The sequence below is a fragment of the Adiantum capillus-veneris genome, chromosome 11 (genome assembly GCF_014529385.1).
Source record: "Adiantum capillus-veneris isolate H3 chromosome 11, ASM1452938v2, whole genome shotgun sequence".
In the NCBI taxonomy this organism is placed as follows: domain Eukaryota; kingdom Viridiplantae; phylum Streptophyta; class Polypodiopsida; order Polypodiales; family Pteridaceae; genus Adiantum; species Adiantum capillus-veneris.
Genome location: NC_140941.1, coordinates 111,056,606 through 111,082,323, shown reverse-complemented (window position 1 = coordinate 111,082,323; position 25,718 = coordinate 111,056,606). Strand labels below are relative to the sequence as shown.

Genomic DNA, 25,718 nt, shown 5'->3' with positions numbered 1-25,718 from the left:
ACCTTCTTTTCCTCGAGCGACTTGCGCACAAAAGGTTTCCTTTTCTGTTTCTTTGCCTGCGCTCCAGAAGTCCCGACTGAATCCTTGTCTTTGGTGGCCTTTTCTGACCTGTGTGACGCATCAGGAGCCGTTTTCACAAAGGGCTTCTTCGTTGAATTTTTCTTTTGCTGCCCTCCTTTGTTACTCCTCGGAAATCCACTGTCCTCTTCTTTCAACAAGGCAAGACCAGTGTTCGCAACTTCCATAAGCTGAGTAAGGGTAGCCACTCTGTTCTTTGTACAGTAATCGCGAAGCCCTTTAGGCAGCTCACAACAATACTTCTTTATCTGCTCTGTCAATGGCACAAATCTGTAGGAGGTCACTGAGAGTAACGCTTTACAAAACCTCCTATTGTACTCCAGCAAGCTCTTGCACGAAGCTGAAGTAAGCTGGTGTCAATCTGTCATGACGTCAGCTTCAAATTCATTTGATAGGCCAAGCAGATGCAAACATTTGCTTGAAGTAAACCCAAGTGGCGGGTGCCTGTCCTTGCATTAACAATGTCGTCCACCATGTAAGCGCATTATCCTCTAAGAAAGTGGCAGCTTTCCTAACCTTCGAGGCCTCTGTAAAATTCCCTCCTGCATAAGCTGTATCAAACTGCTGGAGGAAAGTAAGGGCCTTTGTCTTATCCTCGAAACCACTGAAGGTACTGAACTTTACAGCTGCACCACCTTCTTTGTAAGCCTTCGGCTTCTTTAGTGCCCCCAAGTTGTCATATGGAATGGTCTGCAACATGGGCACTATAGTAGGCATGATCGGCACATCTTGGCCATTCACATTTTGCGTTAGAGGTGCAATATCTGGTTGCTGTCCAGAAAAACCAGCCATGCCAAAATGACCCTGTGGCACCCCAAACTGGCCCTGGTTGCAGTGGAAACCTTGCTGCATGCAGATACTACCATACATGGGGTTTGGCATGATGCCTTGCATACCCCCGAACATTGTTTCTGGCATGTACGGCTGACTTCCAGGCGCATAACCAGCCATACTTTGGAACACTGATCCACCCCCGAAATACCCAGGATGTACCGTGGGTGGTGGAAAAACTGAGTGCATTGCGTGGTATCCAGCTCCCTGTCCATTCAAGACAGCATGCTGGCTCTGAAAGGTGGTGGGCTGAACTCGCATAACCTGTGGAATAGGCGTTCTAGCCACCTGTTCAAGCACGGGAGGAACCTGCTTTGGAGCCCTTGACTCCGCAACATGCGAGTGTTCCGTTTCCTCCTGCGCCACATGAAGTACCTGGGCTTGAGCATCAACAAGCTCCGTACGCGGCGTAGGTTGCCTATTTTGCTGTTGCACTGGTGGCGCTTGCAAGAACTCCATAAACCTCGGATTCTGCACCAGTTGCGAAAAAACATTCACCGCGGAAACTAACTGAATCTTGAACGCATCATCCTCAAGTTGCCCAGTCATAAAGCCCTGTACTATTGGAGGGACATTCACGTTGACAGGAGGTACAGACTGACGTGGCCGTGAGCTCTCGCCAATCTCAAAAACCATAGGAATCTCCTGCCTGTCCTTTGAAGAGGAACCCTCTTCCATAATTCCCTTCCCCTTGTCGCCCATAGTGTAATCCCCGCGTTCCTGCACTCTGTGTCTTTACCCAAAACAATCCAGGCTCACTCTTTAAGGAAAAAGTCATTGATGTCCCGGCAACGGAACCATGAAACCGGCCCGTAGGGCGGTAGACGTTGGCTTTCACCCGAAATTCTTTACTTTAGACACACACACAGAGCACTTTGCAAAGGTAACCTGTAACGAGGATTAACACCTAAGTACACACACGGCTCGGAAGCTAGAATGCTCCGAGCAGACACCGACAACCTGTAGGCCCCAAAATTGGCGCCCCTTTCGGTATTTCTTTATTCTTTAACAGAGGGAATAAAACTTGTGATCTCCTACAAGCTGCCCTGCACAATCTAGGCTAAGAAACACCTGTTCAGGCCCGATTTCGACAGCATAACTGTACTAGGACGCTTCATAGTCAGTATCCCCACGCAATAGGTGACTTTCCCGACGCATACGGACACTTTGCAAAACCTGGCGAGAATCTGCAGCACGCTGAATTCTCTGTTTTCTGCCCCGGAAATGCGCTTGTTCACTTGTACAGCGGTCCCCTCGCGTCCCCGAACCTCCTGGGGCTATTAGTGTCCGTTTAGGGCCAAAACCCTAAACCTGCAAAAATACACAGCAGGCTGTAATTCCCTGTTTTGGGCTCCGTTTCGCGTGCCGGTCGCATCTGTAGCAAGACCTCGAGCTCCGCACCTGTAGGGCTACTTGCCCTTTGAATTGGACGAGATTTCTGATGTGAAACCTCTCCGAATTCACGTGTACCTTCGGGGGATTAGCCGCTAGCTAATCCAGTACCTGTGCAAGAGGCTCTTGCCTCGGCAATCGCGCATGAACCCACATAACTGTACATTGGTCAAATGAAAAGCCCACTAGTGGGGCATAACATACTACTCGTAGGGGAGAGAGAGAGAGAGAGCAGTGCGTAGCGTGCAGGGCATCACTCTTGGCACCGCACTGTACATAAGAGGGAAAGGAAGCACTCCATAGCTCTTAACCTGTGACAGAATGCAAAAGAGGCCTCCTCCCAGCTAAAAAATCAGCGCCCATTTTTCCCTTGTGAGGCAAGTGCATAGAAATGTGCCACTTGGCGCATTTACAAGAATTTTCCGTTTCGGGTTCGCCGCTTAAAAATATCCTGACCGGTTGCCCAGTTGACTTCCTGACAGAGTTGTAAAAAGTTTCCCTAGTCATACCGGAGGTAATGACGCGAACACATTTCTCGGCCCAAAATAGCAATTCCCTAAATTTTAGGAGATGCTTTCGTTGGGCTCCCACTTGTCTTCTGACCATCTATCCTCATTGGGACCGCATCCAAAAATGCAATGTGGCCCAACTATCGGATACTTTTAGTTGGTAGTCACACCTTGACTTTAGGCCTTTATTGAGTTCGCTTTCTAGTATCCACCAACTTGCTAAGTGCGACGGAGGGACCTATATGATCTTGCTCTGAGCCTAGACATCCTCTTACCATACGAATTCCAGTGCCGACCACTACCCATCTGCGGGTGAAACTACCGTTCAGATTGGCCATGCAATGTCCGACCGTTTGCTACTTCAAGAAGAGGGTCTCAAAAATAAAACAAAACCCCTTGGAAAGAAACTAACAACTAAAGTTAGCAGTTGCCACGTCCTCGTGACATAGTTAACAGTTGCCACGTCCCCGTGACACCTTCTATCCTTTTGTGTCAGAGTGCGATGACCTTGGACGCCATCTCGGAGGTCTCAAACTCTATCTGATAGTAGCCGGGTCCGAGGAACTGAATGTCCAAGATCTTTTGCCCACCTCTACGAGAAGGCGGGCTTGGTGCTGATCACGCAGCTCTCCTCTGCTGGGTCTGGTGCCGAGAATCTTGCAGATGATGGAGGTTGCCTGTAGGCGTTCCACCTCTGCGGCTAGGCTCGCTTGCTCTGTCGGTGAAAGAGCAAGTCGAATGGTGGGCTCAACGGGGTCGGGCGAGGGGACTTCAGTGGAGTTCCTGTGTGGTTGAGCTTGAGCCTCCATCTGTGTCTGCTGCTGTGGAGAAGAGGCGGAGAAACGTCGATGCGGGCAGCAGCAACCCTAAAGGCAAATTTTTTTCCCATTGAGTCTTTTGATCAGAGATGTAAGACTTCAATAAATCCAGAACAATTGAATTTGCAATCTCAGATTGCCCATCTGTCTGCCGGTGGAATGATGACGAGAACTGCAACCGTGTGCCAATGTTCTCCCAAATAGCCCTCCAAAACAAACTTGTGAATCGGGGATCTCTGTCGGAGACTATTGTCTTTGTCATGCCATGTAATTGAAATATCTGTGCAATGAACAATCTCGCTAAATGATCCGGAGTGTTGGAGACTCTAATTGTTGCCGGATCGGGACTCCACCTATGAGTCCACGCCCAAGTTGGGTATGGCAATTTCTTTTGAAAACCTGTCGGGGTAATTCTAGGTTTTGGCGGGTGAGGGAAACCAAGTCCCGCAGTATTTGGGGCCCTACGGGACTTTTGGGCGCTCTCACGTAGGTCTGCCAAGGATCCCTTGGATAAACTAACAAGGACACAAGTTCTAAAAGATTGAACGGGCTCTCCATCCCCAATGCGGTGTCTAAGGTCTCAACTTGGGACTGAAATCAGTGACAAAAGCTTCACCTTGCGAGAGTGGGTCGGGCATTTTACCCGGCCACCCGGCTCGCTAAAGTAAAAAAGTCTTCACTGGAATGAAGTGAGCTTGCTTGCTAAATCTGTCGATGAAGTCCAAATGCCATTGTGCCCACTCTGTGGCTTCGGGAGATCAAAGATGAAGTCCATGGAAATGCTTTCCCAAGGGCGGGTGGAAATGGGTAAAGGTTGTAGTATTCCCTGTGCCTTATGCTTGTCAAACTTGACCTTGTGGCATACTAAGCAACTGCGAACAAAGTCGTCCACATCCTTCTTGAGTCTTGGCCAAAAGAAATAACGCTCCACGATGTTGCGGCGACCCGTAAAAGGTGAACAATGGCACTCAATCAAAACCTTTTCCCTCAACAGCTGTGTGACACACAACATTGTCTTCTTCATCAAGTAGCCATCCCGTATGGAATATCCTGCTACTATCTCCCCATTCTGTATCTTAGTGAATACATCGGAAAAATCCGGATTGGTGGCGTATTGATCAATCATATCCTCGAAGCTTCTATGATGAATTGCGGAAATAGCCAAGACTAAGGGCTTCCGAGACAATGCATTTGGCACCAAGTTTTTTTGTCGTTGCACATGGACAATCTGGAAGTGAAATTGTGACAAGATATTAGCCCACCGCATCTTCTTTTCCGGAAGGTGCTTCTATGACAAGAAGTAGCGTAAACTCTGATGATCAGTAAAGACCATGGAATCGACTTCGAGTAGGTAATGTCGCCATTGAGTAAGAGCATGGATTATTGCCAATCGCTCTTTCTCATAAATCTGTGCTGTCAATTCTGGCCTTGAAAATAATCATCTTTCATAGGCAATCACATGGCCTTCTTGCATTAAGACCGCTCCTAGACTACGACCACAAGCATCACAATATACTTCGAATGGATTTTGCAAGTCTAGCAAAGCCAACACTGGTCCAGTAGTCAATTTTTTCTGAAGTGTTTGAAAGGCAGTCAGCTCTGTCGATCCCCATGAGAAAGAGACTCCTTTTTGAGTCAATATGTGCAAAGGGGAAGCTACCTCTGCAAACTTTCGAATGAACCGCCGGTAGTAAGAACACAAGCCCAAGAAGCTTTTAACTTCATGATCACAATATACTTCAAATGGCTTTTGCAAGTCTGGCAAAGCCAACACTCGTCCAATAGTCAGTTTTTCATGAAGTGTTTGAAAGGCAGTTACCTTTGTCGGATCCCACGAGAAAGGAACTCCTTTCTAAGTCAATATGTGCAAAGGGGAAGCTACCTCTGCTAACTTTCGAATGAACCGCCGGTAGTAAGAACACAAGCTCAAGAAGCTTCTAACTTCATGAACATTCTTCAAATCCGCCAATCGCGGATAGTCTCAATCTTGGCCGGGTCCATCTATACTCTTGCTGCCGAGATGATGTGTCTCAGAAAGTGTCTCCGGCAAGAAAAATTCACTCTTTTTGGCATTGATAACTAATCTGTGATCATGCAATGCCTGAAAGACGTGTAGCAGATGGTTCATCCTTGGAGAAAACTACAATATCATTACAGAAAGTGCCGACAAAAGATCGATGCTCTCGAAAAATTCTGTCGATCTTTCGGTTGAAAGTCGCTGGAGCATTGGTTACTCCAAAAGGTATCACCAAAAATTCATGTAGACATCTCTTGGAGCATTTCTAATGTGATGATATCCGCTTTTCAAATCAATCTTGCTGAAACACGAGGATCCCTGAAGTCGGTCAAGAATATCATCGATCCTTGGAATCGGAAATCTGTTCTTGATAGTGATTTTATTGAGAGCTCTATAATCAATGCACATTCTCCAAGATCCGTCTTTCTTTAATATCAACAAAAGCGGAGAGCAGTGGGGTGAAGTACTCGGTTGGAAGACCCTTTTCAAGGTCTTTCACTTGGTTCATGATTTCTTCATGCTGGGCTCGGCTTACACAGTAAGGTGGCCGGTTCCATGGTGTGCTTCCAAGAATCAGATCAATAGTATGATCTTCAGGACGAGATGGGGGTAACTCGTCTGACAGGCCTTCAGAGAAACAATCAGCACGTGTGTGGAGCGTTCTTTGCCAAGTTCAGACATGTTCGTTCTGTGTTCATCATTCAACTCTTTCAAATAGATCGAGTAAACAAAAAAGAGTGGATTTCATTAATTTTGAAATGGCCGAAGCCGATACAATAAGGACGGACCGCTCTTCAGTTTTACGTCTAGTAAAAATTTTTCTACCCTTTTTATTTGTCAAAGTTGCTTTCTTGGCCCGACGTCGACCACAACATTGTTCTTATGGTACCAAGGGAGTCCTAGGAGGACGTCACACCCTTCCAAAGGCATGATGTAAAAGGCCTCGTGCCCTAAATACCCTTGACAATGCAAACGAATGACAAGCGTAATGGCTACATCCCATCTGGGTGCCGCTAGAACTGCCTCTGCTGGTGGTCCCATCCTGTCGGGCGTAATCTCGAGCCGTGCCGCCAATTCAGGTGAAATGAAGTTGGCCTTGGCTCCTCCATGGAAAAAGATTAGGGCTTCTTGACCTTTCACTTTGCCCCAATCTCAGCAAAGTTCTGTACTTTCATCTATCTGGCTTGGGTCGATTCCCGTGCAATCCGGTACCAGTCCTGCTTTCATCTTACCTTTTCTGCCATGTTCCTCTGTTGCTCTAGAACTCTTTGGCTTGTCTTTAGTCTGTCCTTGCTGTGCCTTTTTGGGGCACTTTGCGGAGATGTGCCCTTGTTCCCCGCCACCAAAACACTTTCCCTCTTTGAGATAGTTAGCCCTTTCTCTTAGAGTCAGTCAGGGTCGTTTTCTTTTCCTGGGAACTCTTTTTCTTTCTACTTTCATTGTTGGAGGTTTGTTTGGTCCTTTGAGTCAAGATTTCATCAGTGGGGTAAGTCAAATTTCATTAGTGGGGTAAGTCAAATTCCCCGAATGTATCGAGAAATCCCATTTCGCATGACCCATTAATTCTTGAATAGAATCTGACTTCTATTCAAGGCAGTAATCTCGGATCTTTGTAGGGAGTCCGCAACAAAACCGCTCAATCTATTCCTTAAAGGTGACCATCTTAAATAAAGAGGTTGGTGGAAAAGAGTCACAAAACCTCTTGCAATAAGCGTCCAAAGAATATCCCTTGGTCATCCGAAGATGGTTCCAAGCGGTTCTTACATCCCATTCGTACACTTGGGTCAGCCAAGAAGAAATAAAGAGCCGTTTGAATTTCAACCACTTGATTGGAGCTTCTTTCCTCAGAAGAAGAGTGGACCACCAAGTTCGAGCATTTCTCTTTAGAAAAGATGCAGCCCTCTTGATCTTGGAGTGCTCTGAGTAATGCCCTCCAGAGAAGGCTATGTCAAACTGTTGGATGAAGGCCAAAGCCCTCGGAGCATCTTGGAATCCAGAAAAGGATTCAAATTTTATTGACTGTCCACCTTTAAATACCTTTGTCTTCTTGCTCTTGTCTTCGAGGAAGTCATATTGGTTGGCTCTGTAGAAGTGCTTCTTCTTCGCATAAAACATGTGGTCATCGGAGTCCAAACTGTCAGAGGATGACTCCGCCGTAGAGCTATCAGAAACTGGTCGGAATCTGAGTTTCTTTGCCTTTTTCTTGCTCTTTCCGAGGCTTTGCTTTTTGCCCTTTCTATCCTCCTCGCTCGAGTTCAGCCATGGACTGTTGAGACAAAAATTTTGCAAACTGGGGATCTTTAGCAAACTGAAGCATCTGTTTTCCGCAGTCGTCAACCTGTTGTCAACGTTGCATCTCCAAAAGTTCATATTATGTAGGTCGAGGTGGCCCGTACTCATCTTCTGTTAAGTCTTAAATCTTCTGCGTTGTCTCCTCCCGTCTCAATGGTTGCAGAGGAAGTCGATTGGTTCTTTTTTGGATCCATAAGTGTCGCGAGAAAAGGGATCGGATTTCCTGGTAGAAGAGAAATCAGTCGTGCTCGGATACCACTGTAACAAACTTGGACACCCCAAGTCAAGATTTTACCGCGGCACGGCAGTGATTCACTTCAAAACACTTCACAAAATCAAAAGAAAGCCGACACGGCCCGACGTAGTTCCGTGCCAAGAGGTACTGGCCCCAAAGGCTGGCGCCCCTTTCGATATTTCTTTTATATTAATCTTTGAGCAAAGTACAATAGCCCGCGGGTGCTCGCTCTTGACTTTGCGTCCAGATGCTCTACAGAGTGAGTCCCTTGGGTTCAATTTATAAGTTACAAGGGATGCTAAAAGCAGAGCCCCAAAAGCATTAAACTTCAAAAGCAATGAGCTCCAAAAGCATCTTCTCTCAAAATCTGCTAGCAAAAGCAGCGAGGGATAATTGCAGAAATCTGTACGCACTGTCACGATAGTAAGTCAGCGTAGACTGTGGAAATCCGTACTGTCAGCGTAAAATGCGGAGGTTCATGCGCTGCCACGTCAGCCAGCCATTCAGCGTGAATTGCGGGCGTCCATACTGGCTGCCAACGCATAATCCAGGCGTCCGTACTGTCAGCTACATCATCAGTTTTTGAGTGTGCTTGTGTCTGGGCACTGCCACGTCATCAATTTGTGACATCCAGTGAATCTTATTTCCTTAAAATGAAGCTTATTTAGCAACATAGAACCTCCGTTGGTCTCCTTACTTGTGCGAGTAGGTAGGACAGTTTCCTTGTTACTTCGTTAGCGTAGAAGGCAAATTTTCAGTTCTGGCTCCAGGTTCGTCCACCTGGCATCAAGCCCATAATCAAAATCTGGGTCGTTCGTAGAAAAGCAAATGGACGACCAATTTAAAGAGCGAGAGACTCAGACGCGCAGGGAAACGCGATGCAGCAGGGACGGAGGGCCGTGAGCAGGTCGGGATTCCCGCGTAGTTCGCTCTTGCAGCAGCAAGCCGGGAAGAACCAGAAACTAATGAAGTAACCAGTACTGGAGACCTTTCGAACCCTGGTTATATTCTGCAGAACTTCAAGCTGGAGGATACTTCGAATGCTTGCCGACATGATCAGCACAGACCGTTCAACACATCTTTTAGCTGATGCTATTAGGTTGTTGGCGATCAGACGGAAGAGGCCGATGAATGCACAACTTCTTTTGTCAACAGTCCATAACTAACAATATCCTCGTGAATTTTTTTGCCCCTATCAGCTTCTTGCGTAGTGCAACATGCCTTAAAGATGAAAGCATGGGCGATTCCATCTGGAGCGATTCCTCGCTTTGTATCTCCTGAGAACACCTTTCAAACCCTGGTTATATTCTACAGATCATCAAGCTGGAGGGTACTTTGGATGCTTGCCGACGTGATGAGCAAGGACCGTTCATCAACACATTTTTTAGCTGATGCTATTAGGTTGTTGGCGATGCAGGCGGCAGAGGCCGATGAATGCACAACTCCTTTTGTCAGCAGTCCCTAACTAACAATGTTCTCGTGAAATTTTTTGCCCCTATCATCTTCTTGCGTAGTGCAACATGCCTTAAAGATGAAAGCATGGGCTATTCCATCTGGAGCGATTCCTGGCTTTGCATCTCCTGAGAACAGCCCAGGTTTTCCTAGCCTACCACATTTGGCATACATGTACTGAGATCTTCCAAGCAAAGCAAACCAATGAGAGTACAAGTGCTGGTATGCAGCATTGAACAACAATCTACTTCTAAATCCTCAACCCAGGTTTTCCTAGCCTACCACATTTGGCATACATGTACTGAGATCTTCCAAGCAAAGCAAACAAATGAGAGTACAAGTGCTGGTATGCAGCATTGAACAACAATCTACTTCTAAATCCTCTTGCAGCCTCAATTCCTCAAGCACACATCTTGGACACATCACAAACTTTCAAGCTTGTCAAGCTCATGAGCACCCCAGCCAAGGTATACTCACGAAAGCATAAGGAGTTCTTGATCGGCTTCATGTCCGAACTGTCTTCACTATTACAGATAAGCCCAATATGGTTGTTGCAAGAAAGCACTATGTTGTTCTCACCGCATGAGAAATGAAGGCCTCTTTCCAATTGTTCAAATGCAATCACTTATGCTTGCACCTTGAAGGTGTATGGTCTTATGCAAGACGTTGACATGGGTGAGAGAATTCATGATAAGAGTACTAGTCAAGGGCTATTGGAAACAGCTTGGTAGTGCTTTGCTTGATGTCCTCATGAAAGCACAAAAAGCTCCTTGTCCAAAATATTGGAGCGCATTGATTGCATGATGTACCCATCAAGAACCTTCTGTAATAACAAACCTCCCTTGCCACAATGCCGTGCATCTTGAAGGCATGTGGCTCTATGCAAGATGCTGATATGGGCACAAAAATTCACAAAGATTCTGATGTTGAAAAAAGATGTCGTGCTTGGAACTGTCTTGGTCAATATGTATGCCAGATGTGGTGCGATTGAGAAAGAACAGAAAGTGCTTGAGGAGCTTCCTATCGAGAATGTCGCCTCCTTGGAATACACTGATTGCGGGATGTGCACAACAACAGCAAGGCCAGAAAGCTCTAGGCCGTTTTTAGTGGATGCAAAGCAAGATTAGTCACCTATACTTTGGTCTTGAAGGCTATGCTTACATCTTGAAGGCATGTGGCTCTACGCAAGTGCTTGAGGAGCTTCTCATCCAGAGTGTGGACTCTTGGAATGCATTGATTGCAAGATATGCCGCATAGGAACAAGGCCAAAAAGCTCTAACAGATGCAAAACGAGGGTGTCTCTCCAGTTGCAATCACCTACACATGCATCTTGAAGGCATGTGGCTCTACACAAGATGCTGATATGGACACAAAAATTCACAAAGATGCTGATGTTGAAAAAAGATGTCGTGCTTGCCATTGTCTTGGTCGATATGTATACCAAATGTGATGCAGTTGAGAAAGCACAAAAAGTTCTTGAGGAAGTTCTTGTCCAAAATGTCGCCTCTTGGAGTACAATGATTGCGGGACATGATTAACAAGAGCGGGACCAAAACGTTCTAGGCTCTTTTCAATGGATGCAAAGCAAGTGTATCTCTCCAGTTGGCAATCACATATGCATGCATCTTGAAGGCATGTGGATCTACGCCAAGATGCTGATGTGGGCACAAAAATTCACAAAGATGCTGATGTTGAAAAAAGATATCGTGCTTGGCACTGCCTTGGTCGATATGTATGCCAAATGTGGTGCGCTTAAGAAAGCACACCAAGTGCTTGAGGCGCTTCCTATTTAAAATGCAAGTCTTCGAATGCCTTGATTGTGGGATACACGCGATAGGAGCAGGGCCAGAAAGCTCTATGCCATTTTCACGGATGCATCTCTTCAAATTCAATCTGAATGCAAATGCTTGCACCTTGAAGGCCAGTGGCCTTCCACGAGCCGTTGACATAGGTGAGCGTATTAACGAGAGGATATCTGATCCAGCACGCTTGGTGAAGGATGTCATGCTTGGCAATTCTTTGGTTGACATGTATGCCAAATGTGGTATTGTCTCACGAAAGCATGGAAAGTTCGTGAAGGGCTTTCTCTTTAGAATGGAGATTGTCAATCAAGGGCTGTTGTAAAGAACTGTCATGCTTGGCAATGATTTGGTTGACATGTATGCCAAGTGTGGTGTACTTTTGAAAGCTCAACAAGTTCTTGACGAGCTTCCTGATCGAGATCCAGTCTCTTGGAATGCATTGATTACAGGTTATGCCCAACAGGGGCAGGACCATGAAGCATTGGGATGTTCCCAACGGATGCCAAGCGAGGGCTTCTCTCCAGATGCAGTCACCTATGCTTGCATTTTGAAGGCATGTGGCACTTTGAAAGACGTCGACACAGGAAAACAAATTCATGATGAGCTTGTTAGTCGGGGACTGCTCAACAAAAATGTCGTGCTTGGTAATGCTTTGGTTGACATGTATGCCAAGTGTAGGGTACTTTTCGAAGCACAACAAGTTCTTGACGAGCTTTATGTCTGGGATGCAGTCTCTTGGAATGCATTGACTGCAGGATATGCCCAACAAGATTAGGGCCAGGAAGTGCTTGGCTGTTTTCATCAGATGCAAAGTGCCTTTCACAATTGAGCACCATCGTTCTTGCTTCCACCATATTTGGACGTATAAAGCGACGAGTGAACTTTGATAGGCTTTGAATTGACACAAGCTGAAATATAAAAATTCCCGCTTCTTCCTAAAGTTCCTCCACCCAAATAGTCACAAGCTTATCTCCTTCATCCTCCATTGTCGTCTCTTGCAGCGGGTTAAGAGCAGGAGATACCAAGCATTGTTGATGCAAGGTGCATTGACGACAGACATTCAATCGCGCGGTGAGTAAGCATTATCGTTCTGTGGTTTTTGACATTTTTGACACTGCGAATGCAGTTAATGAACACACTGAGAATTGCACGCTGCCGTGGGAATGGCACATTCCCTCGCATTATAAAAATTGGGGAGGACTGTGCAAACTCCCCCGTGCAAGGAAACTTGCATGTTTTTTTTTTTTTTTGAAACATAAAAACTGGAACAACAAACAATTAATAACATTGACATCTTGTATGCTTACGAACATTGAGCTTGACAAACCTCTAACCCTCCTCGTGGTTTTCTGCAAGGTACCCCTCTGAAGCAATACGATCGGTATCTCGTTCTTTCGAGGTACACCTTTGAACGACGGCAATTGGTGGCCTCTCTCTCTCTCTCTCTCTCATCCTTTCATAAATTTTTTTACTCGAGAAATTCTGAAATGGCATATATAGTTTTCAATATTTTGCTCGAGAAAGATTTAGAAGAGTTACGGCAACAAGGAGAGGATGCCTCACTGGCATCTGGAGGGGGACGTATGCATGTAACTATGGATCGCTATGAGGTACCTTGTGATTACCAAATATCGACAGCTGCCTTTTGGTTTGAAAGAGCTTGCTAGGATTTCAATATGGGTCTCTCCTTGCCCCCCAAGTTTGTCTTCTAGAGGTTCTTGTTTTCTCTTACCCTCGGACTCTGCAGCTAACGAAGCACTCTAGTTGCTAGATTCATTGCTGGAATCCACGTGTGTTGCGAAAAGGGAATCAGATCCTTTGTAGAAGATTAATCGTTCGAGCTTTAATAGCATTGTAATAGATTTGGACACTCCAAGATGAAGATCTACAAAAACACACGTGAGAAACTGCAAACAACTGAACAGAACTTGAAAAGAGGACATTTCTGGTGTCGTATTCTCTTCTCTCTCTATCTCTCAGTCTCATGCACTTCCATTCACAGTGTCCATTCACTTTGTTTGTGTCCATTGCACTCTCTCACTAAAGGAACGGAAGGCTCTCCCTTCGTAAGTAAAAGGAACCTTGAGCACAGTTCGGAGCACTCATCTTGAGCAAAGTTCAACATTCATTCCGTTGCACCTTACATTGGTATCAGAGCTTTGGCAGTGTTCTGTATCACTCAAGGAAAGAACCACATTATTTTTTTTTGCTTGTTTGGTCGCACGTAACCCAAGACCTCTTGGGCGTGTCGATTCCTAATGGTGTTTTTGAAGAGTGACAGGAATCCCAAGAAAGAAGGGCTTGCCCAGCCTCCCCTTGTGCCTCTTTTCACTCATTGAGAGCGGACCGTGCACTTAGCGGCTGGCCAATCGACGTGAGGTGGGAAAAAGCAACCTTGGTGTGAGGGCAAGGCCGCCAAGGGGTGCGCCCGCGGAAAAGAGCAGAGCTCGGGTGAAGAGAAGATCCTTCTCTAACACAGATTGCAAGCGAAAGAAGAACCGCAAGAACCTCAAGAACTCAAGAAGCCCAAGAACCAAGACCCCCAAGAACCCAAGTTCCTTGTGAACTTAAGAACCCAAGACCACAAGAACCCAAGACTTTAGTGGATGGTCATCACTCGAGGCGGAATGGATACTTCGCTTGGAGGTGATGAGCATGAGAGAGGCGAGAAGATTTTCCCCACCAGGAGGTTTTTCCGACCCTCCCCCTTTCTCATCTACGCCAAGGATTGCACTAACTCCTATAAAGAATTTGACGCAGTTGGTGATGGACAACAAGTTCGAACGCGAAGCAAGAGAAGCAGAAAGAAAGGCCTACGAAGAAAGTATGGCAGCCATAGATCGTGAATACAATGCAAAAATGGAAGCCATAGAGCGTGAGCACGAGTGCGAGAACGAAGAAAGACTATTTTGATCGCGAGAACAAAGCAAGAATGCAAGAGATGTTGCGACTCTTTTCTCAAGTGCAGGCACAGATGCAAGAGATTCGGAAAAAGGAGACTCTCTCAGTCTCTTCTTCTCCAAAGCATGACACACAAGATTTGCATGATGATTTGAATGATAATGACAAGCATGAAGAATTGCATGACAATGACAAGCATGATGATTTGCATGATCAAGATGTGATTTCTCACGAGCATGATGATTTGTATGACCACGATGTGATTGTTCACAAGAATGATGGGTTAGTTGATACTGTTTCTAGTGAAGCTAACCTCATTGCAGATTCGATCAATCACGAAGAACCGATCTTGGCTCTCGAGCCTAGGTCCAAAGAACCCCCTCAGGAAGAACCGATCTTGGCTCTCGAGCCTAGGTCCAAAGAACCGTCAGAGGAAGTACTATGTGTTCGCATGATTAGTTAGCACGCATTGTTCGAGTGTTTCATTCGTGATCGTTTCCTGTATTTTAGTCAACGTCTTTATGTGATCCCTTTTCCTAGGCATGACATATTGTACGTTGATCACGAAGAACCGATCTTGGCTCTCGAGCCTAGGTCCAAAGAACCCTCACAAGAAGTACCATGTGTTCGCATGATTAGTCAGCACGCATTGTTCGAGTGTTTCATTCGTGATCGTTTCTTGTATTTTAGTCAACGTCTTTATGTGATCCCTTTTCCTAGGCATGACATATTGTACATCCGTGCTCATTCACTCATGAATGAGCACGGATGTATACGGATTGTTCATGAAAAGCTGAAAGGTATGCATTCAAGGAAGTCACATTCCATGTCTCTTCCTTGGCATGACACATTCGTAGAAAGAGCACAAGAAAGTATGAGCACCAAGCATGGGCATTTCTGTGTGAATTGCCACAGTTCATTGCTTTAGATCAGAAGAGAAAGATTCGATCTCATTGTTTGCGTGTGTGTGGTGAACTGTTTGGCACTCCGTCTCTTTGTTCATCTACATTGCATGCACAGTCTTTGAGGAAGACAAGATTTTTTCCAGTCGCTTTACATGGAATAGGTATGGTCATGTTTTTGTGTTGGAAGTGGTTTCAGGAATTTTCAGCCATGGAGATTCTTGAAGAAGAAAGAAGCATGACTCTAGACGAAGTTGAAGCATCGAAGGAGCCACATAAGACTTTGTGTCGCTTTCGGCGCGGCCCATAGAAGCAAGCGTTGCAGACCTTTTTGAAGTTCAAGTATCGCCTGACCCACGCATCAGAGTGGGCCGGCAAAGAGTCCTTCCCAAGATTCCGGATGTTATTGGCGATCTCCCTCAACGCCATACAGTTCGGTATCTATCCTCACTTTGAAAAGGAGGGGATGTCACGTGATACATCCAACCCAATGTGTCCGTGGACAAGCTACAACACGACTAGGGTTCAGTGCAGTCAAGTCAGTCTAGAATAGGAAGTGATCTGGTACTTTTGTGAGTCTGCTCGCAGACCGTGCATGTCCAAACACTTAGATTAGATGCATATCCTCTGGTTGCACACAACATGACCATGAGATTTCCATTAGAACCCATCGGGAGCATTTTTACTGTGCATAGATATATTTTTCCTATTTTTGACATTTTTCACTTATTATTTTTAAGTGACTTTTGTTGGAAAGTAGGTCGGGCAAATTTACTAAGTTTGTATATAAGAAAACCTAGAGCTAGCACTTTCTGGCAGAAGAGGCAACAGGAGCACTCGCTCAACAGACAACTTCTCAGCAGAACCCCCAGATGCCCTAGCGTTTTTGCTTCACATTAGAAAGCTAGCGTTTTTGGACGAGATCAGCCAGCGTTTTTGCTCTTGCACATCCTTGGTGACAGCAGACCAAGCAGAAGCCCCAACGTTAGCAGATTCTCCATAGCAAGACCATTTTCAGCCCTAGCGTTTTTGCATCTGCAAGACACTTCAGCGTTTTTTTGCAGATCTTCGCGACGGAATCCCCACAAGCATCAGCGATTTCAGTTTTCAGCAGTCAGACATCGCAGAAGAAGTCCCGAACCTCGCAGATCTCACCTTCCCACAACAGGTCCTTGCCGCACGGTGGGATACATCGAAGTTTGCAGATTCAGCCCAGAAAACGCAGATTTCAGCATCTGCGTTTTCAGCGTGTCATCGTCGCATCGTCGTCATCGACATAGAATCAGAATTCAGCAGATAAAGATTTGCAGATTTCAACCCTTAGCGTTTTCAGTTTTCAGCCCGTCTCGTCGTCGTCCTCATCATCGTCGACATCGTCGGCAAGTCCAAGCATTGTAGAGATTTGTGCAATCAATAGTAGACCGCTCTCGCCATAGTGAGTGGGGCCTTCGGAGGAGGGTTTGACAACATCTCTGGTGTCGTATTCTCTTCTCTCTCTATCTCTCAGTCTCATGCACTTCCATTCACAGTGTCCATTCACTTTGTTTGTGTCCATTGCACTCTCTCACTAAAGGAACGGAAGTCTCTCCCTTCTGTAAGTAAAAGGAACCTTGAGCACAGTTTGAAGCACTCATCTTGAGCAAAGTTCAACATTCATTCCGCTGCACCTTACAAACTGATTGTCCCTCGGAATTTTAGCTAACTTGAGTTGTTTTGCAGATATGCTGTAATTGCGAACGATTACTTTCTTTCAAGAAGGGAAGATGTAACAAATTGCTAACGTGTCAAAGCCCTGAAGAAGGGAGGCAACTTGAAGATGCCGGCCGAGGGGCCTAAACCCTAAGAAGAACAAGTAACAGAAGAACAAGTCCTACCAACTTATGGGGACCCTGTCCAATGGGGCCCCAAGTGACATAAAGGATTAAAATAAAGAAGAACCCACACATAGGAAAAAAAGCTGGCAGTTTTCGAAAATTGCGCTAACATGGTGACGTGCCAGACTGTACGGATTTTTGCGTTTTGCGCTGGCTGATGACGTGGCAGGCTGTACGGATTTCCGAAAATTGCGTTGGCAGCTTTTTGGCATTGCTTTTGGACCAGAAGCTTTTGAGTTTTAAAGGCTTTTTACTGTAACTGCTTTTCAGGCCAAGGGCCTTCAAATATGAGGTTAGGGCTCATTCTCTGGCATGCTTCCTGGAGAAGGTGTAGAGTATGGAGTACCGGCTTGTACTGTGTTGATGCAATATAAAGAAATACCGAAAGGGGTGCCAAGGTTTGGGGCCAATACTCTCTGGGGTGGAATTCCGCCACTCCGTGTCGCGTGTTGTCTCTCTCTTTCAGTTCAGTTGTTATTGAAGTGCTAAAAGTCTGTTCAGTCTGTTCTTTTCTATTGGCACGTGGTGCCCGTCTTGTGACAAATACCATACTGGCGCGACCTAGGAGCCGTCCCGACAGAGTGCCTACTTGGGAGGACATTGAATCTCTATAGCCTTTTGGATATTGATGTATATGTATATGATGCCTCGACTGTCAGAGAGCTCCATCATATCAACTCACCCTTTGTATTCCCTTTGTATTAGCTTTCACCCCACCACTACCCACTATTTTCTTTTCAGTTCTTTGTATTTTTTGTACCCAGACCTGGTATTAGATTCACCACATGTAACCTTTTGGTCTCATAGGTCATTTTGGCCTTTTGAAGAGGTTAATATTACATTACATTCTCTCTCTCTCTCTCTCTCTCTCTCTCTCTCTCTCTCTCTCTTCCATTGCACAATCTGACATTAGGTACCACTCCATGAGAGAGTGAACTTCCCATTTATTTGAACCACCTCATTGGTAGCCCCTTGAGGTGAACTTGAGCTCATACCGTAACATCCCCTTTGTTACAAACCTCCATTACCACAGCCTTCTCTTGCCAACACCGTGCAAGGCCGTTTCCCTACAGAAAGATGCTACAATACAAGTTTTTGTCACAAAAGGATGACAGGTCACTACCAAACATGACTGGAGGAGTGGAGAGCTGAGAAGCCAAAGCCTAGCTTGAAAGGTCCATGATTCGCGGGCATGAATCGTGGGATTGCATGGACGTGCTGACATGGGAGTGTAACGTGACTCTTTTTGCCCTTGTTTGCTTTTTGGTATCAGTTATCCTTAGCAGATGACTTTTATGTGCTTTTTAAGCTCTCTTGTAAAAATATCTTCTAAAGCGAGTTGCTTTTGGGGCCAAGCGTCAAGAACTTGAGGGCCAGGGTTCCATTAGGACTCAGATAAGTGTGAGTGGGCTCACATGAGCAGTTGTACCGGTAGCTTGAATTGATATGGAAGTACCGCAAGGGGTGCCTATTGGAGGGGCCAATATCTCTGAATGGGGAACTCCGCTCCATTGTGTCTCGTCTCAAGTGTTCTGTTTCAGTTCAAATTTGCTATTTTTCTGTCAGTTTTGCACTGTTTTACTGCTGTTTCAGGTGACTTCCTGGTTTCATGCACGGTGACTTGACAGGGGCTCTCTTACCAGCTTGAGTTGTAACAGTGCCTACAAAGTGTATAGTTGGCTCCTGATCCTGACCGAAGAAAAGTGGGCATCCTCATCCAAAAGACAGGCCTTAGCTACTCTCTGTAGAGCCCTGCCCACATGGGATGCCATTTTTACTGGGTGGGCAATCTACCATGTGATTGCCATGACTCTCAATATGCAGAATCAACCCCTAACATTACTGCGAAAATGCTAATTTTTGTGATTCCATGCTTCTGCTCTCATAGGTTATTTTTTGTAATAAGGTTCATCTTTGGATGATTATCACCATTTGTCTATTCTGGCTACTCTTGTGGTCTTTAAATTGCATGTTCCTGTATGTGCCACTATAGTAATGGGGAGTGTGTCTTCTAAAGTTATGACTGTCTAAAGTTTGTCTATAGGATGCAATAGTTTGGCTTGAGCAAATGTCATCATGAAAGCCTGCTTGGAAGCTACTTCCATAGTTTAAACAACCTATGCCTCTTGTAGACTGGTCCCAACTTGAAAGTTCCTGAGGGTAGGTTTACTTGCAACTACTTGCAATTGTTGACGTATCAATTGAATTTTTAAATTTCTTCTTCGTCTTCAAGTGTTCCTGTGTATGAATTTTTTGCATCACATGGAGGTGCTTCTTTAAGTTCAGTAATGTTGGGACTCGGCAGTATCTTCACTATCTGCCATTAGTGCAGGATTTCAAGAGCGGCTGTTCGTGACTTCATGCAACACACGCATCATTCAGCTTGGCACATTTTCCATAACGTGATATGTGGTGAGGCGCACGCAATGGATGGCTATCTCAATAAATTGGAAAGAGCAGGCTGCATCCTACATGTACTCCATGGAGAGGATGATGAGGTTGTACCCGTACATTGTAGCTACCAGTTGCAGAAGCGGTATCCTAATTTAAAGCTACAGGTTTTGAATGGGGCGAACCATTTCACCATGATTTATGGCCGAGAGATTTCATTTTCTTGCACATTAGACACGATTTGGAGGGATGAAGGTTGATCCACAAAAAGCAGCAGGAAGATGTGATGGAAAGTCCATAATTATCGTTTGGCAATCGGGCAGACGTTTTTACCGTTGCAGAAATGCTGACATAGGCAACCAAGTACACACATTGAGAATCAGGAGGTCTGCAATCTCTCTCTCTCTCTCCCCTACGACATTAAAACTCTCTTCTTCTTCTTCTTCTTCTCTCTCTCTCTCTCTCTCTCTCTCTTACAGTGCCACATTGTTGTACATTGTTCAGGTGGAGAGAGAAGGCCAGAGCAAAGCTAGGACTGACGGAGGTGAAGAAAATAAAAGTTCCCTGCGGGTAAAATACCGACTCCAAAAGAAATTATTCAGTTGCATGGCTCCTTCAACAGTAGTCTGGTAGTAGAGAGATTTCCTTGGTGTAAGAAGCAACCACAGGCCAGAAATTCTACAGCATAATGTGGTAATGGGGAGTAAATTTTCATCAGCAGTCCAGCTCATTTTGCATTGCCAGAAACGATTAGTAGTTTGAGATATTGTAACAAACAGTTGAAGGAAGATTGTATCACGTGTGAACAATTTGATAAAATTCGATGTGAATTTACTGATTGCTTTGAAGGTTCTCTAATGTACATTTTTTCGGTATTTAATAAATCTTCAAGAGAGTAATTACAGGAGCCTGAATGCTGCAGTCAAAGCGTCTAACCGCAAGTGTCAGTCTACTTACAGCATCATAAAATGTAGGACATTTTGTTGAGCTCTGTCTATTTGTGTTATTCCATACATGAACTCTTTTTATGCTCTCTCGGTTGCCTTTGCATATGGAGAAAAGGACATAGAATAATTAAGTAGTGAAATGCAATGAAGAATATATTCATTAGAGCACCCATCTGTGAGCTCGTGAGGACTTGTGTCAAGCGCAAGCATGCTGTTTGAAGACATTGTTGGCATATTAGTTCTTGTATTGACAAGTTGGATAGAGGTCCTCTTGGCTGGTGAATTGTCTTTGAAAGTGTGGCCTCACCTTAACTATGGTTAGCCTACTTTCATACTGTCTTTTAGAGTCCTTTCATTTGGGAAAGAAATGGTAACACTACTTGCTGCCCCATTGACAATAATTGATTGAAGGTATTGTTGGTGCAATGGTTTGTGGGCTCCTTTTCTTTAAGCTTGGTCGATTTCATTCTTAGCACGCCTTGCTAAGTAGGTAAATCATGACCAAAGTAAGTCAATTATAATAGAACACATGATGTTGCTTTGCGAGAGAAAAATTCTATTGTTTTGAAAGGTTGTATTTTAACCTCATTCTAAACTACAAGTTGTTATCATGGTTTTTGTTAGGCAATGTGTTGCTTTGATAGTATCGATTTTCAAGAAGTTCTAATAATATGAAAGAGAATTCACAACGTATGCAATCCACAGAGTGGAAGAAAGTGCTAGCTTTGATAGGCTACATTACTTAGTCTATTTCAACAACCCGTTACAAGGGTCTTCCGTTTGCAAACAGAAGATGGAGTTTCGGAAGTTGGGTACACAGGCAACTTTCTTTTTTGGGCGAGACCCTATAATGGTAAGATATCTTCTTTTAACTCCTTTATTCTTCTTTTTGCTTTAATCCCACTACTTTGTAATGCAATGGCCATGTCATTCGGGAACATGGACTTCCACACAAATGTATGTAATATCGTCATGACACCAAGTGATAAAACAATCATAGATGATAATATCGTGAGCAACCTTGCGAAGATTTGTGTCAAAGGGTGCTTCACTTCAAGGGAGTATTGGATTGTTGCCATGGTGAAAATTGTCAAAGGAAGTGTATATGACCACCATGCAATGTTGAACCTGATAATGACCAAAACAAAGGTAACAATAAGAACATGTGCTTCGGCTATTTGATTAGAAAACTCAATAGTTAAATAAGCATGATTAGTTATGCTGATCTCAATTGAACACTTACCGAAAGCCATAAAAAATCTTAGCTCTTGCTACCTTCAAAAAAAAAAAGAGGGAATGTTAGTGATAAAGTTGTAATGCATCTTACTTTTCTCTCCTCCTCCCTTCCTTTCTCCCCCACCTTTCAACTTATGTATGTATGTAGAAATACACAAATATGAGAGAGAGAGAGAGAGAGAGAGAGAGAGAGAGAGAGAGAGAGAGAGAGAGAGAGAGAGAGAGAGAGAGAGAGAGAGAGATGATGTGTGTGTCTATGTGGTTGGATAAAGTATGTAAATGTGCTATCCTTTAGGCATATACTTGTTGTCTTTGAGACATAGGAGAGGAAAAGTAAGATACACGTAATCTTGTAAATTGGTGATGACTTTGGATATTTAGTGTATGTGTGGTCAAAAGTACACAAAATTTCAATGAGTTGAGTACAAGGAGGGGAGAGCTTTGGAAGAAAAGGAGGGGTGATCTTCCTCAATGAAGAATTCATCGGGAAAGAGATAAAGCATGTGAGAGAACCCAAAAAGATTTTTTAGACTTACCAAGGCGAAGAATAGGAAAACTGCAAAGAAGTAGATGATCTTTGCTACTAAATCAAATCTTCCCATAATCCTAGCCCATGATACACTTGCATTGCTTGGTAAAGCAACAAATAAGAAGTATATTGGATGAAGCTCTTTGGGAAGCATTGCTGCGCTAATTAGCCGTTGATATAATGTCACCAAGAGAATAAGATAGTGGAAAAACCCAACTGACCAAAAGAAGAGGGCAAGCTCATTGTAGCCCATTGTTGCAATGAGGAAAGCACCCACGAAGTTGCCTAAAAGAGAGAGGTGTGTAGAGGGGTTTGCAATCTTGCAAAGGCGTCCTTCTCCACCGGATATCCACTCTCCATAGACTTTGAGATTTAAAGCGAAGATTGGTGCCACAAATAAGATCCATATGTTTTGAGGTATAGGGGTGCCAAGAAATGGGGGAACCCCAAGTGCCAAAAGGATGCATGCAACCCATGGTACAAAGAAATAATTGATTCGAATAGGATGATTGAATTCTCGTCGCACGGCTTCAAAATAGAAAATGATTTTCAAAGTGTAGGTGGTAGCTGTTAGAATAAGTGCCAATACTGCCACACTCCATACTACAATATTAATAATGATTGGCACTTGCATCCACCAAATGTGCCCTCCACTTGCCAAAATCTTCCACAAAATGGCTTGGCTCCCAAGCCCTAGATTGATGCCGAAGCTATTAACTGGAAATCGGAGGAGAAATGGCCATTGTTTATCTATAGGTAAAACACTGCATTTTGGATTCTGCACCAAAAAAGTCCTATTTTCAAAAAATTCCCAATCATGTGAAAGATGCATGATAAAATTTAGATTTATAATCCTTTGGTAAGCCTCACCATCATGTTTCTCTCATGGCCATATAGAGTGAAACTTTTGAGTGATGTTATCGAAGGATATGAATTGTATAGTGCATTTTGCTAGAGATATTTTTTCGATGCTCAACAAATAGATGGCTTTGACTTTTTGATCATGATAGAAGGTTTGCATGAGGACATTGTAGATATTGTTTAGCAACCTCAAAGCATTGTTGGGGGCTCTATTTTGCCTAATGCTTATATTGGACAAGCTCAAGGTCAAATGTCTCATTAACATGGAATTTTCATTATATGATATGACAAGTCTCTTTTTGAGGAGCCCATTAAGTTGTCATGACCGCTTTCTTGAGTGAACACTTTCCTTTTTCTAGGAATTATCAATTGGTTTTATCTGCTTATGCTGATAATGAAGCTACATAATCGAAAAAAGTTCAAGAAGTTACATTGACTATAACCTCAGCATTAAAAGAGTATGAAAATTTTCAAGAAAAGAAGGAAAGAGACATACTTGTATGTTACTAATGTTTTCCATCATTGGTATGTATGCTTAAATATATTCAATATCCATCATCATGACATTTACATACTTGATGACAGTTTTGATGCTGTCATACTGTCTGTATTGGTCCCTATGTATAAATGTAATTTACACATAAGTACACTAATCATCATTTAATACTTGTTAAGATTCTTATAAAGTAGAAATCAACAGATGGAATACAAGAAACTCCCTTACCTTCAGTATTTCTAGTTCGGGTCCTTTGAGAGAATTGAGATATCTATTGGCATTCAAAGTCTCTCCTTTAGCTCCATTGCCCGTTGTTCTAAAGAGTTGGTAGCTTTCTTCATGCATAGTTGCTACCTCTTGCTGATCCTTTAGCTCGATAAAAATTGACTTACTTTGGGGTGGTTGAGTATGATGTAAGCTCTCAATAGTATCATTTTGGGCTCCGTTGCCCCGGGGGCATGTCGTAGTCTCCATTGTGAGTTTGATGAGGTCAAAGCTTGAGTGTATGCTTGCCAAAAGCTAACCACATCAAAGGAAGGAGAAATGATTATGCATACTAAACTATGAGAATTTTGCTAAAATTTGAGATTATCTTTACAAAAATGATTAAGTTGCTATCATTAGTCGTGCTAGTTCGCATTAAATGGGTCTTGATTGGTGGTTTGTATTAATTCCTACTCCTTGGTGGATCATTTGTTCCCAATGGATACTTGAAAGTCACTCTTCTTGAGTCTTGATTGGTGGTTTGCATTAATTCCTACTCCTTGGGTGGATCACTATGTCCATTAGATACTTGAAAGATCACTCTACTTGGCTCTATATGTAACAGAAAGACCATGTACTCTCAAAGGCAGCAAATTTGAAGTCATCCTTGCATGGCTTTGCATAATAGAGAAAGCCTTTGTCTATGGTAAACATGATAGCATGATTTGTACTCAATGCTGGCTAGCAATGGTCAAGATTTTTTCACCAAAGGCAAGCTCTCAGCATTTCCCTGTGTTAGAATCACTCTAGCGAAGTACAAAGCTCCGAATAGCACAGACGGGAAAATAGATGAAAACCAGCAATTTTGTTGATGAGAGTGGCAAGCCTCCCAGTTTGAAGAGAATGTAGTAGGTACATTCTTCATGTAGGTCTAGACAATGTTGAAACTTGTGTTTACTTTGCCCACTATTGACCAACGAGATCAAATGGGATATGGTCGATTGGTCATGCTACCAGGCTTTTGGCTCGGGCTTACCCGGGATCGAAATTTGGAAGCTACCAACTATTGGCTTTCGATGGCGGCGGCCCGCCCGAGTTCGAAAGTCCGATGAAGGCCCGCCCATACACTGAACTCTACAGTAAGGCTCTCAAATCAAAGCTCTCTCTCTCTCTCTCTCTCTCTCTCTCTCTCTCTGTGTGTGTGTGTGTGTATAGCTGTATGAGAAGAAGAAGAAGAGAATTTAAACCTCGTAGGAAACTATCCCAAGAGACCTTAAAGATTTATCCGAGGAGGAGAGTTGAACTCAAGTCCTGTTATACAAGAGAAATTCATTCATTGTATTGAGTAAATCTAAGATTACTAGTGCCAGAATAGAGCAAAATTTGCTTACCTCAAGAGTGCGTGTGTACGTGTGTGTGTGTGTGTGTGTGTGTGTGTGAGAGAGAGAGAGAGAGAGAGAGAGTGTGTAAATTTGCTTACCTTATTAGTGTGTGTATGTGTGAGAGAGAGTAAAAACCCGAGAGAGTAAAAACAAGAAGAAGCTTTGGAAAATGAGTGGTCATTGCGAAGCCTTTTATTGGCCCCCTCTCCAATGACGTGTACACTGTAAAGTCCCCTTCTCTCTCTCTCTCTCTCTCTCTCTCTCTCTCTCACACACACACACACACACACACACACCCACCCACCCACCCACCCACCGTACATAAACGTATCTCCTAACCTTCGGGATAAGCTTGTCCTTACCTTTTTTGAAAATTAAAAATGTTAGAATATGCGCCACAAACCCTCAAAAGCAATACACTACTCCTAAATTAACCAATAGGCCTAGGTGCTCTCTTTTGCATGTCATGCATATTCCCCATTGATCCACTTCAGCTTGACCTTTTTGACTTCAATGTGAAGCCCATTCACACACCATTTTGTAAAGCCAACTAGCTTCCCCTAGGGAAC

General features: G+C 44.1%; 3 protein-coding genes across 8 annotated transcripts in view; 2 read left to right on the top strand and 1 right to left on the bottom strand.

The window, feature by feature from the left end:
• Positions 1-19,571, top strand: part of LOC147447823 (uncharacterized) — a 48,231-nt gene extending 28,660 nt beyond the window's left edge. Inside the window, exon 4 of one of the 5 annotated variants that reach the window (XM_086523529.1) lies at positions 19,436-19,571. The gene's annotated coding sequence lies outside the window, so the exon portion shown is untranslated. Of the gene's footprint in view, positions 1-16,948; positions 18,661-18,696; positions 19,048-19,147; positions 19,171-19,430 lie in introns of those variants that run through there. The other 4 variants (XM_086523530.1, XM_086523533.1, XM_086523532.1 and 1 more) reach the window with 4 other exon arrangements.
• Positions 19,464-19,879, top strand: LOC147447822 (putative lysophospholipase BODYGUARD 4). Its single transcript, XM_086523537.1, has one exon. It carries the CDS (start codon positions 19,464-19,466, stop codon positions 19,752-19,754), a length of 291 nt encoding a protein of 96 aa, XP_086379663.1. The 3' UTR covers positions 19,755-19,879.
• Positions 19,880-20,998: 1,119 nt separating this feature from the next.
• On the bottom strand, positions 20,999-25,315 carry LOC147447821 (guard cell S-type anion channel SLAC1-like). Of its 2 annotated transcripts, XM_086524415.1 has the most exons (6): positions 25,248-25,315; positions 25,015-25,078; positions 23,792-24,082; positions 22,214-22,984; positions 21,685-21,716; positions 21,001-21,569 (listed from the first exon to the last, which is right to left on the bottom strand). In XM_086524415.1, the coding sequence occupies exons 3-6, from the start codon at positions 24,035-24,037 to the stop codon at positions 21,287-21,289; spliced, it is 1,332 nt and encodes a 443-aa protein (XP_086380541.1). In that variant the 5' UTR covers positions 24,038-24,082; positions 25,015-25,078; positions 25,248-25,315; the 3' UTR covers positions 21,001-21,286. The 2 variants fall into 2 exon arrangements, with proteins under 2 accessions (XP_086380542.1, XP_086380541.1); XM_086524416.1 differs by lacking the exons at positions 25,015-25,078; positions 25,248-25,315 and adding an exon at positions 23,564-23,684 and having other exon boundaries at positions 20,999-21,569; positions 23,792-23,928.
• Positions 25,316-25,718: the final 403 nt, after the last annotated feature.

Excerpts from the sequence above, each read along its gene's own strand:
- LOC147447821 (XM_086524415.1), bottom strand. The coding sequence starts at position 24,037 with ATGGAGACTACGACATGCCCCCGGGGCAACGGAGCCCAAAATGATACT. Across the intron at positions 21,717-22,213 it reads TTTTCCTATTCTTCGCCTTG|GTAGCAAGAGCTAAGATTTT; the intron begins GTAAGTCTAAAA and ends TTTTTTTTGAAG. Across the intron at positions 21,570-21,684 it reads AAGATTTTTTATGGCTTTCG|GTTCAACATTGCATGGTGGT; the intron begins GTAAGTGTTCAA and ends GGTCATTATCAG.
- LOC147447822 (XM_086523537.1), top strand. The coding sequence starts at position 19,464 with ATGCAACACACGCATCATTCAGCTTGGCACATTTTCCATAACGTGATA.